The 15,005-nt window shown below is 31.4% G+C and overlaps 1 protein-coding gene across 7 annotated transcripts in view; it reads left to right on the top strand.

The window, feature by feature from the left end:
* The window catches only part of LOC131942148 (H(+)/Cl(-) exchange transporter 4), a 97,298-nt gene extending 87,080 nt beyond the window's left edge, over window positions 1-10,218 (top strand). For 5 of the 7 annotated variants that reach the window (XM_059301876.1, XM_059301875.1, XM_059301880.1 and 2 more), the window contains 12 exons: window positions 714-838; window positions 1,320-1,461; window positions 1,853-1,938; window positions 2,499-2,623; window positions 3,517-3,631; window positions 3,896-3,991; window positions 5,115-5,138; window positions 7,229-7,287; window positions 7,808-7,915; window positions 8,171-8,289; window positions 8,734-8,828; window positions 9,274-10,218. In XM_059301876.1, coding sequence (XP_059157859.1) covers window positions 714-838; window positions 1,320-1,461; window positions 1,853-1,938; window positions 2,499-2,623; window positions 3,517-3,631; window positions 3,896-3,991; window positions 5,115-5,138; window positions 7,229-7,287; window positions 7,808-7,915; window positions 8,171-8,289; window positions 8,734-8,828; window positions 9,274-9,364 — 1,185 coding nt within the window. In that variant the 3' untranslated portion in view covers window positions 9,365-10,218. Of the gene's footprint in view, window positions 1-713; window positions 839-1,319; window positions 1,462-1,852; window positions 1,939-2,498; window positions 2,624-3,516; window positions 3,632-3,895; window positions 3,992-4,480; window positions 4,666-5,114; window positions 5,139-7,228; window positions 7,288-7,807; window positions 7,916-8,170; window positions 8,290-8,733; window positions 8,829-9,273 lie in introns of those variants that run through there. The other 2 variants (XM_059301877.1, XM_059301881.1) reach the window with 2 other exon arrangements.
* The last annotated feature ends 4,787 nt before the right edge of the window (window positions 10,219-15,005 follow it).

Here is a 15,005-nt window from a genome sequence, read left to right as displayed (position 1 = left end):
AATATAAGAAATCTTATGTAATGTTAATTTTAAAGTGAACAGTTATTGGATTAGATGGTAGCCTACAGTAAATTGAGGGTTAAAATACTTTCCTCTACAGGTAGTTGGTATTGTAGCCTACAGTAAATTGAGGGTTAAAATATTTTACTCTACAGGTAGTTGGTATTGTAATCTACAGTAAATCAAGGGTTAAAATATTTTACTCTACAGGTAGTTGGTATTGTAGCCTACAGTAAATCGAGGGTTAAAATATTTTACTCTACAGGTAGTTGGTATTGTAATCTACAGTAAATCAAGGGTTAAAATATTTTACTCTACAGGTTGTTGATATTGTAGCCTACAGTAAATTGAGGGTTAAAATACTTTTCTCTATTTCACTACCCGTAGTTGGTATTGTAGCCTACAGTAAATTGAGGGTTAAAATACTTTCCTCTATAGGTAGTTGGTATTGTAGCCTACAGTAAATTGAGGGTTAAAATACTTTCCTCTACAGGTAGTTGGTATTGTAGCCTACAGTAAATAAAGGGTTAAAATACTTTCCTCTACAGGTAGTTGGTATTGTAGCCTACAGTAAATTGAGGGTTAAAATCCTTTTCTCTACAGGTAGTTGGTATTGTAGCCTACAGTAAATTGAGGGTTAAAATCCTTTTCTCTACAGGTAGTTGGTATTGTAGCCTACAGTAAATTGAGGGTTAAAATATTTTCCTCTACAGGTAGTTGGTATTGTGTTCATCACTGCCCTGCTCAGCTACCCAAACCCTTACACTCGGATGAATTCAAGTGAGCTCATCCGGCTCCTAGTGAGCCGCTGTGGCCCAGAAGATGATGTAGAGTTATGGTATGTTTACAGCATCAGTTTTACACCTGTTCCTCTTAAGTTTTTATCAGCTGTGGCATATGATGTAGAGTTATTTTATGTTTACAGCATCAGTTTTACACCTGTTCCTCTTAAGCTCTCATCAGCTGATGAGGTTCCAAAAGAGTGACTCCACACTTTTGAATTTAAAAAATTATTAGATGCTGGATTCTAACAGTTTTTTTTTTTCATTTTTAAACTACTTTAAAATTGTAATTAAGATGGATCATTATAGGCTATTTCAAAAAATAAAAAAAGTACTAAATTTAGGTGATGGTCTGACTTTTTATTTTGTTGGGGAATGAGGGAGGTAAAAATTAGTCAATAAAGTTATGAAGTTGTTTATGGACAATCCCTTAACAATTATTTTTCTTTTTTTTCTTCTCAGCAATATTTTCATTTTACTGTTTGATTTTTCTTTAAATTAAAATGCCTGAAAATATTTTTGTTTTTCAAATTTTAGTGACTATGCTCGTAAGGCCAACATGACTGACCCATACAAGTGGTCAGCCTTATCTTCTAGTGGTGTAGGCAGTGCCGTGTGGAAACTGACTCTGGCACTTATTTTTAAAATGATTATCACCATTTTCACTTTTGGCATCAAGGTTTGTTTGTCATCATTTTAAGTACAACACACTTTAACAACAGCAAAAAAAAAAAAAAAACTAATTTATTACATTATTTACGTTGATTTATTAATCATTAGACATCTAAACTCTGTTTACATTCTTCATTAATTTAATCCTTAGCAATATTTTGACTTCATTAAAAAAAATTTTTGTAGCAAATTTAACTTAGGTTTCTTGTTTTAAATTTTAATCAATCTACACTAGTAACAAGGATTAAATAAAATTCTTAAGATATTAGGGCCAATCTAGTTTATTTTAAGGGCATCTCAACTATATCCAACTAATTATACATGTGCATTCTCTCAATGAAAGACTCTTCTATTTTTAGTTCATCTGTTAAAAATAATGTATTTTATGTTTTGTTTAGATTCCATCAGGTCTGTTCATCCCCAGTATGGCAGTAGGTGCCATCATCGGCAGAATCATTGGAATAGGTGTGGAACAGCTGGTTGTGTAGGTTGATTTCTTATCTACACAAAAATGGCCAAGGGAGCTACTAAGATGTTAATTAGTATTTTGATCAAAACTATTACATGGCTGCACAGCTTAGAGAAAACATTGATCCCCATAGAAATGTTTAATTAAAATTATTGAAGTATAACTTTTTAGTAAATTCTTATTGAAAAAAGATCATTTAATAACATCGGCTGTGTAGTTTTCATTAACATTCAAGTCTCTTTTTGTCAAGAATAACTGAGTGACCTCATATCATAAACTATTTTTAGATTCCTTCATATCTGTTTAGACAAAAATGATATATTAGTTAATTGAAATGAATTTTCATAGTCTTTACAGTGTTGTACATGATGAAGTGGCCTTTACTAAAATAACTTAAAATATTTTGAAATTTCTAATGTTCTATATATAACATTTTATATAAGGAAACAAAGTATTTCTGCATTTGTTAAAGTTGCTAGTGTTATTATCTTAAACACACACAATGGCTTAGTGACTGTTCTGGCCTTTATATTTATGAACTGCTCTTCCACTGTCTATAACTCTTTACCTGTTAGGACCAACTCAGGGAGCGTCTTCTTCTCCAACATCTGTGAGTCACCTGACAAGTGCATCATCACACCTGGACTGTACGCCATGGTAGGGGCTGCTGCTGCATTGGGTGGTGTCACACGTATGACAGGTAACTTTAGGCACTTGTTTGATTCTTTCATTACATGACTGGCAGCTTTTGACCTGTTTTTCTTATGATTTAAACCAGAGGTCTCCAAACTTTTCAGTTCGAGGGCCGCATTAACTATCAAATTTCAGTTCGGGGGCCAGTTTCTTCCAGGCATGTCTTTGATTTTTGTGTGCAAAGTTCCTCAGCCATCACCAACAAACGGTTTTTCCGTGGACAAAAAGATCTCCGCGGGCCGGATGAGAGGACATCGCGGACCGCATCCGGCCCGCGGGCCGTAGTTTGGAGACCCCTGATTTAAACCATGTGATGGAACTAATTTGAAAACTTAATAAATCAGTTTTATCAAATTGATTTCTTTGGATGACTCGGTTTCATCTGCCAGAACTACTTACATTTTTTTATGTTACATATTTAAAGTGTTCATTTACAATTTCAATACATTTGTTAATTGAAGTTAAGTAAATTTATTTAGGTCTACAATATAAATAATATCGATTTAAAGTTTTTTGCAAATTGTTTTGCTTTTAAAGAATTCCTCACTGATTATAAAAATTTTTTTCAAAATCCATTTCTCCAGTCTCTCTAGTGGTCATGTTTGAATTATTTTCTGTTTTTCCAGTCTCTCTAGTGGTCATCATTTTAAAATTAGTTTCTGTTTGTTTTTCTAGTCGCTTTAGTGGTCATCATGTTTGAATTATTTTCTGTTTCTCCAGTCTCTCTAGTGGTCATCATGTTTGAATTATTTTCTGTTTCTCCAGTCTCTCTAGTGGTCATCATGTTTGAATTATTTTCTGTTTTTCTAGTCTCTCTAGTGGTCATCATGTTTGAATTTTTTTCTGTTTCTCCAGTCTCTCTAGTGGTCATCATGTTTGAATTATTTTCTGTGTTTCCAGTCTCTCTAGTGGTCATCATGTTTGAGCTGACCGGTGGTCTGGAGTACATTGTCCCTATGATGGCTGCAGCTATGACCAGCAAGTGGGTTGGTGATGCCCTGGGGAGGGAGAGTATGTATCCTTTCATGTCCAGCGTATGTGGAAGCAGCACATCACCATATAACAAGTTTACCCACACACAAAATTATTGTCAAAATGGGTTTATAATAGTCTCCAAGAAATGTTGGTACAATTGTCAACTTTAACTTTTTTTTCTATTCATCACTTCAAATGACAGTTTGCTGTTATTAAAAACCCATTTTGGTGTATGCTTAGTATACTATAGGGAATATACAGCATCCAGCACAAATTATTTTTAAAATTCTTAACAAAGAACAAGCTATGACGCACACATATCGCTAAATGGCTACCCATATCTTGATCACAAGGAGGAGTTCACCCATACAACAATAGCAGCAGACGTCATGAGACCACGGTAAGAATTACTTGTATTTTTTTACCAAGAAAAAAATTAAACTAATCTCAACAATAAGTCGCTGAGAAAATTATTTTTAATTTCTTTTATTTTCCTGGCTAAGCAAAAGTGTCCAAACTATTTGACCGAATGCAGCTCTTTTCATTTGAAATCATTTTTTTTTCTAGTTTTTACTTTTATTAAACATCTAATTGATAAATGTGCTTTGGCTTAAAATGTCTTTATCAAATTCATTCTCTAATTCATTCAAGTAATTAAGAGGATACTTCAAAAATCACCCTTAGCGTAATATTTGTCATTATAAATTTAAAATTCTTCATATTTTATAAAATATTTTTGTTTGTCAATTTCAAGATATTTTTTACATATTTAACAAGTACCATGTCATTTTCATTCTACAAAATCTTCTGCTCCTTGTCTTTATACTTCCAATACCATCTGCTGTAATCTGATTATGTCCACTCAAGCCAATCATTCTTTCATCTCCAGCTTAAGTTTCAGGTTGGCAGTGTTCAGACATCTCTGGGTTTTGCCTACACATTTTTCTTGTTGATTTGATTTTACATTTTCCTAACTTGAAACTAGCCTTGCAGTGTTATTATACAGTCACCCTGTTCTGCATCTTGCTTCAGTTATTAGTTCCATTTTATTTTAATTATTTCAAACTTTATAAAATAAATTTGAATTCAATTTGAACTTTATATTTAATGAACCATTTATCACTGCTTTTATATTTTATATATCACTAATTGATTTCTCTAATTACTGAATTTCAACTGCTTGGATTTTACAATTATGTTCATCTTTTATATTTATTATTTATCAACATTATTAGTTGATTTTTATAAAAAAAAAACGTTGCTAGAATGTGTTAAATATTTCTGGCATAGAGTTAAAACTCATCAAGGTGAAATTTAAATTTTTAAAAAAAATCCATCTAGTAATCCCCAAAGAAATATAGAAGCGTTTACATCCTTCCTCTATTTTGCTATCCAAACCATTAAACAAATAGAACTCTCCCTAGTTTAGAGTTCCATTCTTCACCTCATTATACACCAAAGCTTTGTAGTGTTCTGTTCTCCACCTTCCTAATGAGCTATCATTTTGACACCCAACTCTGTAGCTACTGGCGTTATGGAACTGGAGTGTAAGTGTTTGAACCCCTATTCCTTGTTCAATTTTCTATAAACGCTTACAACTAAATCCATACAAGATGTTAAAAAATAAGATCTGTCAAGCTGATTATCCTCCGTTTGATGCAAATAGGGTGTTCTGTTATGATTGTTGCTTTGTAGAAACTGTATAGTGTAGTCTATAGTATTTATAATTATATGCAGGCTTGTATATACATAGTCTATATATATAGTCCAAAAGTGTGTTGTGTTTAAATAAAATCAGAAATAACCCAATATAGGCCTACCATTTAAACTGCATAGATAATCTCTTTTAAAAATTGGTGTTCATTAGCTATTTAGTTTTGACCTTTAGGTTAATTTAAATGTTTCATTTTCATAATACAAAATATAGTAAAACTAGAGTCTTAAACTAATTAAAACATTTGCAGATTTACAGTGTTTTAAACCACCATTAGAAAAACCTATACATTCAACTACAAAATCATGAAGAAAAACCAGCCATTGATAAATTAAATATGATTATTTAGACTAGGCTGAGGCATTAAACACCAAGTTACCAGATATTTTACTCCTAAACAATCAGGTTTTTAAACAATAATTAATATTTATTAAGTTTAGGGCGAGATAAATTATGTTATCATGAGAATAAATTTTAAGAAAAAAAAAAACTGAAGAAGACCATGCATCAGATAGTTAAGATTTATGATACTCCTTAAGTACATCAACACGAAATTCGACCAACTTTATGGTGATTAGACTAATAAAGTAATAGCTTCAAAAAATAAAAATAAATTTATAGTCTGAAGATTTTTTTTTTCGTTTATATGAGCTTAACTTTTTAACAAAACAAAATTTATTAGTCAATATTAGACATAGTGTAAAATGAGAACACTTAGCTTTTTTAAAATGCTGATTTGCCTTAATTTGCATTTTTTAAATTTTAATTATAAGCATTTAAAACTTAGCTTTTTGCTTTGATCATTAATTTTTTTTTTAAATTTTTATACATATAGTTGTTACATGAACAATTATATTTTTAAAATACAATAGCTTTTTTAATTCTTGGCAACTATTTCAGTATTTTGAACCTTTGTTCTTAACTTATTTGTAGGCCTATGTAGAAAAATTTTAAGTAATAGTTTTAATATTTTAAAAAATGTGTGATAGCATTTCAGCTGCTATACTGATGATTTAAGTTGTATGTTTTGTCACATTAAGTTAAAAAAATGGAAATATTTTTAACATCATATTAAGCATTTCTAAATATAAGCAGGTAAAACTTTAAGATGTTTTCTTTTAAGGCGAAACTTTTTGTTTTACTTGACTCAGAATGTCAATTGTGTGTATTTGTTCAGAGCATGATATACATTTCCTTGTTCTTTTTTTAAAAGTGCTTATTTTTTGTGTAAATATTTTATCACTGTTAAAACATCTAATTTTTTACTAGCTTTCTGGGATTTCATGCCTAGCTATTTCTATAACTACTAGGTCTATGTTTTAGTCAATGAGTTTTGGTTACTCTTCTTAAAGCAAAGTTTACATTGTTCAAGCACTCTAACCACCAAAGACACTGTTGCATTTTTATAAAAATCCCCACATCCATGCATGATTTACTTATTTTTAATTTATATTAAAAACTTAATTTCAGAAATGGTGTTTTAAAAACATATACAATTATATATATATATTAATTTTTCAATTCTTCTCTGTATTCTCTCTAGCAAAGATTTATTTTTAATTTTCAAATTCTTTTAAATTAACACTTTGCAGCCCGCTTCAATTAGAGATTTTTTTAAAAATAACATTACTTATTGATGTATTTGTAGCTATTAATTGTATTGTTTCATGAATGCAATCGACATTTTTAAAATAATTGTTTATAATTATAAAAAAAAATTGACCAACCAAAACATAATTATTAGAGAGTTCATTTTATTTTTTAAAATTGTAGCTATATTCAATTAAATATTTTTCAAAATAGTTAACGACTATAACTATCTAATTAACATTCATCTGAACTATTGTTTCAGTTTAAAACAAATACTAGTCTGTTTTATATATATATTTAAACATTATGTTAATACTGGCTTATGTCTTTCAGACGTAATGATCCCCCTCTAGCTGTTATTACACAAGATTCAATGACAGTAGATGAGACAGGTAAAACAATTATTTCTATTCTTACCACTCATAGGAAGCTGCATTAGAGATGTCTACAGCTATAGATGTAGGCTTCAGTGGTACTGATAGATGATTTTCATAATACAGTGCAATATGAATTTGTGCTATATATAAATTTTATATACTAGATTCTTCATACTAGCTAATTAGAAACAGTAATTTTTATCATCTCTGCTTTACAATATTAAAATATTCATAAATATCATTTTTATTCCAAGTGTTTCAGTTAAATAACTCATAAATTATGACATGTATACCAAGTGTTTCAGTTAAATAACTCATAAATCATGACATTTTATACCAAGTGTTTCAGTTAAATAACTCATAAATCATTACATTTTATAACAAGTGTTTCTGTTAAATAACTCATACATCATGACATTTTGTACCAAATGTTTCAGTCAAATAAAAGGGAAAAAATGACATTTTATACCATGTGTTTCATTTAAATAACAGAAATCATGACATTTTTCTAACTATTTGACTGTTTACTTTGCAGAAAGTTTGTTGAGAAACACAGAGCACAATGGCTTCCCTGTGGTTGTGTCCAAGGAATCCCAGTATCTTGTGGGCTTTGTCTTGAGGAGAGATCTAAACTTAGCCATTGGTCAGTCTTTCAAAATTAATTAATAAATTAGCTTTTTGCCATTTCGCCTAGTTATTGTAGTTTTAGTTATTTTGTAATAATTTTTAAGCTCAAATCTTATATACTTCAGAATTTTTTTTTACTTAACATTTACTACATAAAATTTTCTTTTCTCCTGTACATAACAATAAGCAGTATTTCTTTGTTATAAGTTTGAATTTAAAAAACGTATCCACTTATAAAATAAAAAAAAAATGTTTTAACATTCACAACCAGCCAATGCCAGAAAAACATCTGAAGGAATAGTCAGCAACTCGGTCATCTACTTCACTGGGCATGTCCCTGTGAACCCTAATGGTCCTGCCCCTCTGAAGCTTAGGAAGATTTTAGACATGGTAAGTCAAAGACTGATATTTGGTTAAAACTGCACCCCATACATGTGTTTACGTGACAGTTTTAAATACAAATTCTTTGATTAGACTCAGCTTAGGGGTTGGCGTGGTCGGGTCAGTATAGCTCATTGCTTGCTAAACCGAAAAGTCTAGAGTTCCAACCCTTGGGCAGATGAGGCTCTTCTAGGAGAGATAACTCCAAAATCAAACAACTGCTGCCTTGTAGTTTGTTCTTGGTTGGACAAAGGCTATGGAAGCAAATTTACAAAGAAAAGCAGGCTGAAATCGGAGTCAATGGCCTCAATGGCACATAACCAGTTGACACGTAATCCTTAATTGTGTTGGATGGGGATCCATTCCAACACTAAAAATTAAGAACGAAGAAGAAGACTCAGCTTTATTTGTTTTCCAACTGAAGTAAAGTGTAATGTTGCCATGTTCTTGCAGGCCCCAGTGACCATCACAGATCAGACTCCCATGGAGACTGTGGTAGAGATGTTCAGAAAACTTGGCCTCAGACAAACTCTGGTCACACACAACGGGTGAGTCCTGTTCATATTTACTCATTCTGATGTATTCTATCAATCCTCTCACATTTTTATGTTCTAATTTACAAAATCTAAATCTAAAATACCTAATAAAGAAACAAACTAATATTTGAAAGCTAAATCACCAAAACCAGGTGAAATCAGTCTCACATTGTTTACACATAACTTAATGCAGAAGATGTCTATCACCAAAAGTTAGTCACAAAACCCAAGGGAAATCACTCTCACATTGTTTACACACAACTTAATTCAGTAGATGTCAATCACCAAAAGTTAGTCACAAAACCCAAGGGAAATCACTCTCACATTGTTTACACACAACTTAATTCAGTAGATGTCAATCACCAAAAGTTAGTCACAAAACCCAAGGGAAATCACTCTCACCTGTTTAGGAAACTATACATGTATATAATATTTTATTGAACACATTTTATTCCAGTCGTCTACTGGGTATCATCACCAAGAAAGATGTCCTGAGACATATAGCCCAGCTGAGGAACCAGGACCCAGAGTCTATACTTTTCAACTAAATTCTGCAAGACCCAGTCTATACTTTTCAACTAAATCCTTCAAGACCCAGTCTATACTTTTCAACTAAATGCTGCAGGACCCAGTCTATACTTTTCAACTAAATCCTGCAAGACCCAGTCTATACTTTTCAACTAAATGCTGCAAGACCCAGTCTATACTTTTCAACTAAATTCTGCAAGACCCAGTCTATACTTTATTAAACAAAGTAAACTGAAGTCACTACAAGAACTTGAACTAGACGTTGCATAATTTAAGCTGTGTTATGCTGAAGATGTGCATGTATGTGATCACGTACCATCCCCTGTAGTTTAGTTATAATGGGTTAACATACGACTACAAATTGTGAGTTGTGTTAAAATATTTAAGGAAGTCAGTATTAGTATTTCTTATAGTGATTCATGTGCTAAATTAAGGGTTGTAGTTTTATTTTTTTAAATGGATTATCTAAATGCTTAAAGTAACTGTTATCAAACTTAATGTGATTGGAGTGGTTCGATAAGAGGAATATTTGTATACAAATTGTAATTTATTTATTTTGTTGTACATATATTAGCTGTGTAGCTAAATGAGTTGTTTTTTTCATGTTGATTTTAGCCAATCTGAGACATCAATACTACAAATATGTAATTCGGTGTTTAAAATTATGTGCACATTTTATTTACACAATTTTTGTTTTCCACAAATATTTTTTGTTGTTAATTCAGTATTGATGACATTTTTGCACATAAGATGAAGGGTGAAAATGTTAATATTTTTATAATTTGCAACCAAAAAGAATATACCCATAGTGCTGATATTTTTTTTATAAACGGTCATTAAACTTTGATATTTAAATACTAAAAACTGAAAAATGTATTAGAAACCAAGGCAATATTGTCTTATGCTTACATTCATTACATTCATGAAGTAAGTTTATTTAAATCAATTTAAATTAATTCACTATTAAAAGTTCTGATTTGGGATATATATTTGACTAGGTATTTTAAAAGTAATGTACCACCAAATAGTTTTATTTGAACTCATTCACATTCCAATATTTGTTTTTTAACAATAATTGTTAAGACAACTAATGTTAGAATTGTTCATATAAACCTCTTTAATGCTCTCCAATAAAAGAAGTTTACGTTCAGTCAACACTATAACCACAATAGGATACCTGTTTAGATTTTCTACTGTGGCTATTCACCATCAAGATTATTTACTATTAAAGATTTGTTTCTACTAAAGCATAATTTCCTTGATGTAATTTTGATTATATTGTGCACAATCCTGCTAAATGAACAACTGTTTGTAAGTGCTGCTTTGAAACTCATGATAGCCACATTCCCATTCTACATCTCTCATTAAGAGAAATATGCTTGGCATATCATGTTGCTTAGAAATGTTTGAAAGCTTTTAATTTTTTTGCATTTAACGACATGTTATTAATTTTCAGCTGCCATTGAAAGGAAATTATATGCTGCATTGAAAAGTCCACTATAAATGCTTAAAAACGTGATGTTAAGCTAAGCCACAATTTAAGTTGTAATGTATTTTCTTTTTGCATTATTGTTCATGGTAATGAAGACATCTAGTCGAGATATTTATTTTTAGTTTAATTATCAATTTATTTTTTTAAAACATACATTGTTCAATAACTTAGGCTGCCCCTGCATTTAAAAAAATATTTTAAACAGGAAATCATTTTGCTTATCCAATAAACTTAAATCATTTCCAATAACCAGGGGTCCTTTCACTACAGTTATTTCCCTTGATGGATACTTGATGCTTAACATCTGGTGAAATCACAAATGCTAAGCCTACATTTCCACAATAGCTAATTTACGCCAGTTAAAGTTACCATTCCCAATGTTGTTTATGTTATTTTAATTTATTGTTGCCCAGTGTTGATGAATATTAAATATACTTTTAGTGAAGTAGCTGAGTACCAATTTTCAAAAAAATTGATAATATTAATTCTTTTTAAATTGTAGTTTTTATTTTAAAATTACACTGCTATTAATAAATACTCTTAAAAAATCTTCCTTTCTGACTAGGCAAACATGTGTGACCAAATGTATTAAACAAGTCAAAACAGTGCACCAGAAAGCATCTGTAAACATTTTACAAACATCTGCCATTATTTATTATTATTTGTTGGTTGTTTTAAAGTTGTTTGTTTAAGAAGTAAATTGTGATCATATGGTGTAATGTTCATTAATATGTAATGTTAATCAATTAATTTTGTGAGTGAGCTACACTAAGAATTTGAACAACCTGCTATGCAGAGTTGATTTGGAAGTTTCAGTTCCGTGTGAAGAAGGCTTTTTATTAAAGTATCTTTCATTAGCTTTTTCGCACTTGTTTTAATGTTTAATTTTGAGTTTTGTACAAGTATATACATGTAAACGTACATACTGGATGTATGTTAGTATTTATAAAATTATATAAATACTTATTTATATTTTGCCTTTTCAAAAGCTTATTGCTGTGTAGGGATGAGATGTATTAATTTGTGAATAGATTTGAGCATTTAAAAAACTGGAACTGTAAGGTCAAGGCAATGTGTAGCAGAATAGTGCACAAGTATTGTAGCGTAGAACTTGATGGTTAGTAGCTGTGTAGTGTTTGTAGATTTTGGACTTTCCGATTGTTTATGTGTATGTTTTGAACATGTCTGCTCATTTCTAGTATTAACATATACTAGGATAATACGTTTAATTACTTACTTAAATTTTGACTCTCTTCATAGTTATGTTTCCTGAATTGTTTTTTTTTTTTAAAGTTTATTTGTTTTTTTTTGTTTGCAATAAATACTTTGTTAACTTTGTTCAGATTGTATATATAAATATTGTCCCCACCACAATAATTTAATGCTGTATTTAATATTTACAGATAAGTTTCATTTTTTTTTTACAATTTGATATGTGTTAGCCTGAACTCAAATAAAACAATATTATTGTTACTGCTTCAGAACCATATCAAATCAAATGTTTACTTCTATAGTGTATTTGTAAACTGTTATTTCAAAATGTTTACTTTGTTACATAGGTACTTTCAGCACTAAGGTCTTCAATTAAACTCCTAAGTTATAGACTTTGTCATTAAGATTTTAAAGAGCATGATGCATGCCCAATAAGTTATGAAATGGTGATTTTATGATTATTTTAAATATATATTGAGTGTTTCATTTATTTTCCAGAAGCTTAACAGTTATCGAAATACCAAATATGTTATCATAATAATTGAGTTTACTTAAAAATGTTTTGTAAATTAGTGACATGTTTCTACATATAAAAATAAATAACTTATTGTAAATTCAGCATAGATAGATCAGCAGCACTAGTTTTTGAACATTTAGGTTTTTCTGGTAAAGGGTGTCACAGCTAAAAGCCTCATATATTTTTAAAAAAAACATGTTCACTTATCCAGATTAAATTTATTCTTCAATTATATTTCCTTTATCCTTTTTTAAAGATTTCTTGCCTGTCATTTTTTTTATTACAAATTATGAAATGTATTTTTTTTTTTTTGACTTTGGCAAAATCTGATTATAGATTATAATTTATGTTCAGCCTGCATATGGTTGGTATAATAAAACATTAATTGTACTGCTATATGTAGACTGTGATGATATGGAACAGAGCATGAACCACCTCGGTTATTAATCTGTCTTTATAACAAGTTGTATAACAAAGATTGGTGTAAGTTATGTTTTGAGTTGTAAATTTGTTACTTTATGTTCAAGGTTTTTTTGTATCATACTTAATTTGTTTTCATGAAAAATGTGATCAAAATGTGTATCAAATTTCATTTACTCAGCAATTTTCTGTATGACTTTAATGATACTGGATGCATGTTTTTTTAAAAATGTAAGGGAGTGTACAAGGGAGATAATGTAGAAAAAAAATATTTTTAGTAGTAATCTTTTTTAATCAAAATTTTTGGTAATCTTCAAGATTTTTAAGGCATGTTTTAGTCAATATGCTAAAAAAATGTTCAAAGAATTAGGTGTTTTTTTTTAAAAAAAAAACAAGAATGTACTTCTCATTCCATACATTTATTTGGATACAACTGAAATAGTCACAACAATGTAACAATGTTTGTAAAATGTTGATCCATTATTAGTTATAAGTGTTCATGTTCATTAATATCATGGCCAGGTATTTTTGTCTGTATACATTCTCTCAATAGAACCTGCCTGATTGGGATGTGTTCGAATATAAGAACATTAAATTAAGAATGTCTGTGACCCTCATTTACAATGAGGTTTAAAAAAATTCTTTGTTGAATTGATAAATAAATAGTTTTAGAGATACAATAGAAGACTCAATTTTATTTCATATGAGTAGTCTTAATGTGCTTGCAATAAAAACTATTTTACAAATAAAGAATTTTAATATAATTTTTTTGAATTTGTTGATTCGTGTTTTGCAATAGGCCTACTTGTAGGGTGTGCTTTGAGTTACTGTAATTAAGAACTCAACATGGAAAGAGATTCACACTCTTAAGTATTAAAATTGCATAGCTAGACGTTTGTTTTGGAATTATTACTTCCCTTTAACAGTTTAGTTTCAAATACATAATTTACTTACTTATAAAAAGGACTACTTAATTAATTAAAATGTTTCCATTTTTAAAAAATGCATGCAGATCACCTCAAACCCACGTTCTGTTTCTTCTGATATGAGCATGCCCCCCCCCCCTCACCCCCACTTCCGACTGGGGGGGTCTCAATTTCTAGACAGGACCCCCACAAGCCAGTGGGTTCTAGTGCACAGACTGTTCTTATGGTTGCCCTAGACTGAGGGTCCCACTAGTCTGGCCTCACCACTAGCTTGTGGGCAGAGGCGTAGCGGGGGTGCGGACCGCACCGGGTGACACCAATTAGGGGGGGGGTGACACCAAGGCAAAAAAATAGCAAAATATATAGAGAACTGAGTGGGGGGTGCAAATCGAAAGTTTGAGGGGGGGGGGGGGAGTGCAAATCGAAAGTTTGAGGGGGTGGTGCAAATCGAAAGTTTGAGGGGGGGGGGGGGGTGTGCAGATCGAAAATTTGTCCCCGGGAAGGGTCGCTGCGCCTCTGGGGGGTGACACCATTAAGTGCCGCACCGGGTGACACCCGACCTCGCTACGTCACTGCTTGTGGGTCCCACTAGAAATGTTCGTTCATTTATTACTCTGGATTGTTTATGCCCACAGGTTTAAGATATAGCCAACATAAATTATGCCTCAGATTTTTTTTTTCAAGTTCACAAACTTGATAGTAGGGGAGAGAATTAACTTAAATCAATAGACCCTTATATCTTTTTTTTTAAAAGTTACTCCAAGGGGGAAGGACAGAGTTTCTTCCAGGCATCTCTTCGGGGGGGGGGGGAGGGGGGGGGCACCGCTCCCCCCCCCCCGAAAAAAGTCTACCGTCCCCCCCCCCCTCGAACGAAATGGAATTTATATATATATACCCCCCCCCCCCCGAAAATTTCAAGTGCACCCCCGGAGAAAAAAGTCTGGAAGAAACACTAGGGAAGGAGGGGGGGGCGTAATTTTGAGACACTGTGACGAGGGGGTGGGGTGAGATAGTGGACGTCACATTTTTATTTTAAAGTAATGCAAGATACTTAATTTTAGCCGTTATTTCGCGTTTTAGATAGCTGTCTATGT

This window comes from Physella acuta, unplaced genomic scaffold (assembly GCF_028476545.2).
Source record: "Physella acuta isolate Inbredline_101_S28 unplaced genomic scaffold, ASM2847654v3 ptg000390l, whole genome shotgun sequence".
Lineage (NCBI taxonomy): Eukaryota > Metazoa > Mollusca > Gastropoda > Physidae > Physella > Physella acuta.
This window is presented reverse-complemented; position numbering and strand designations above follow the sequence as displayed.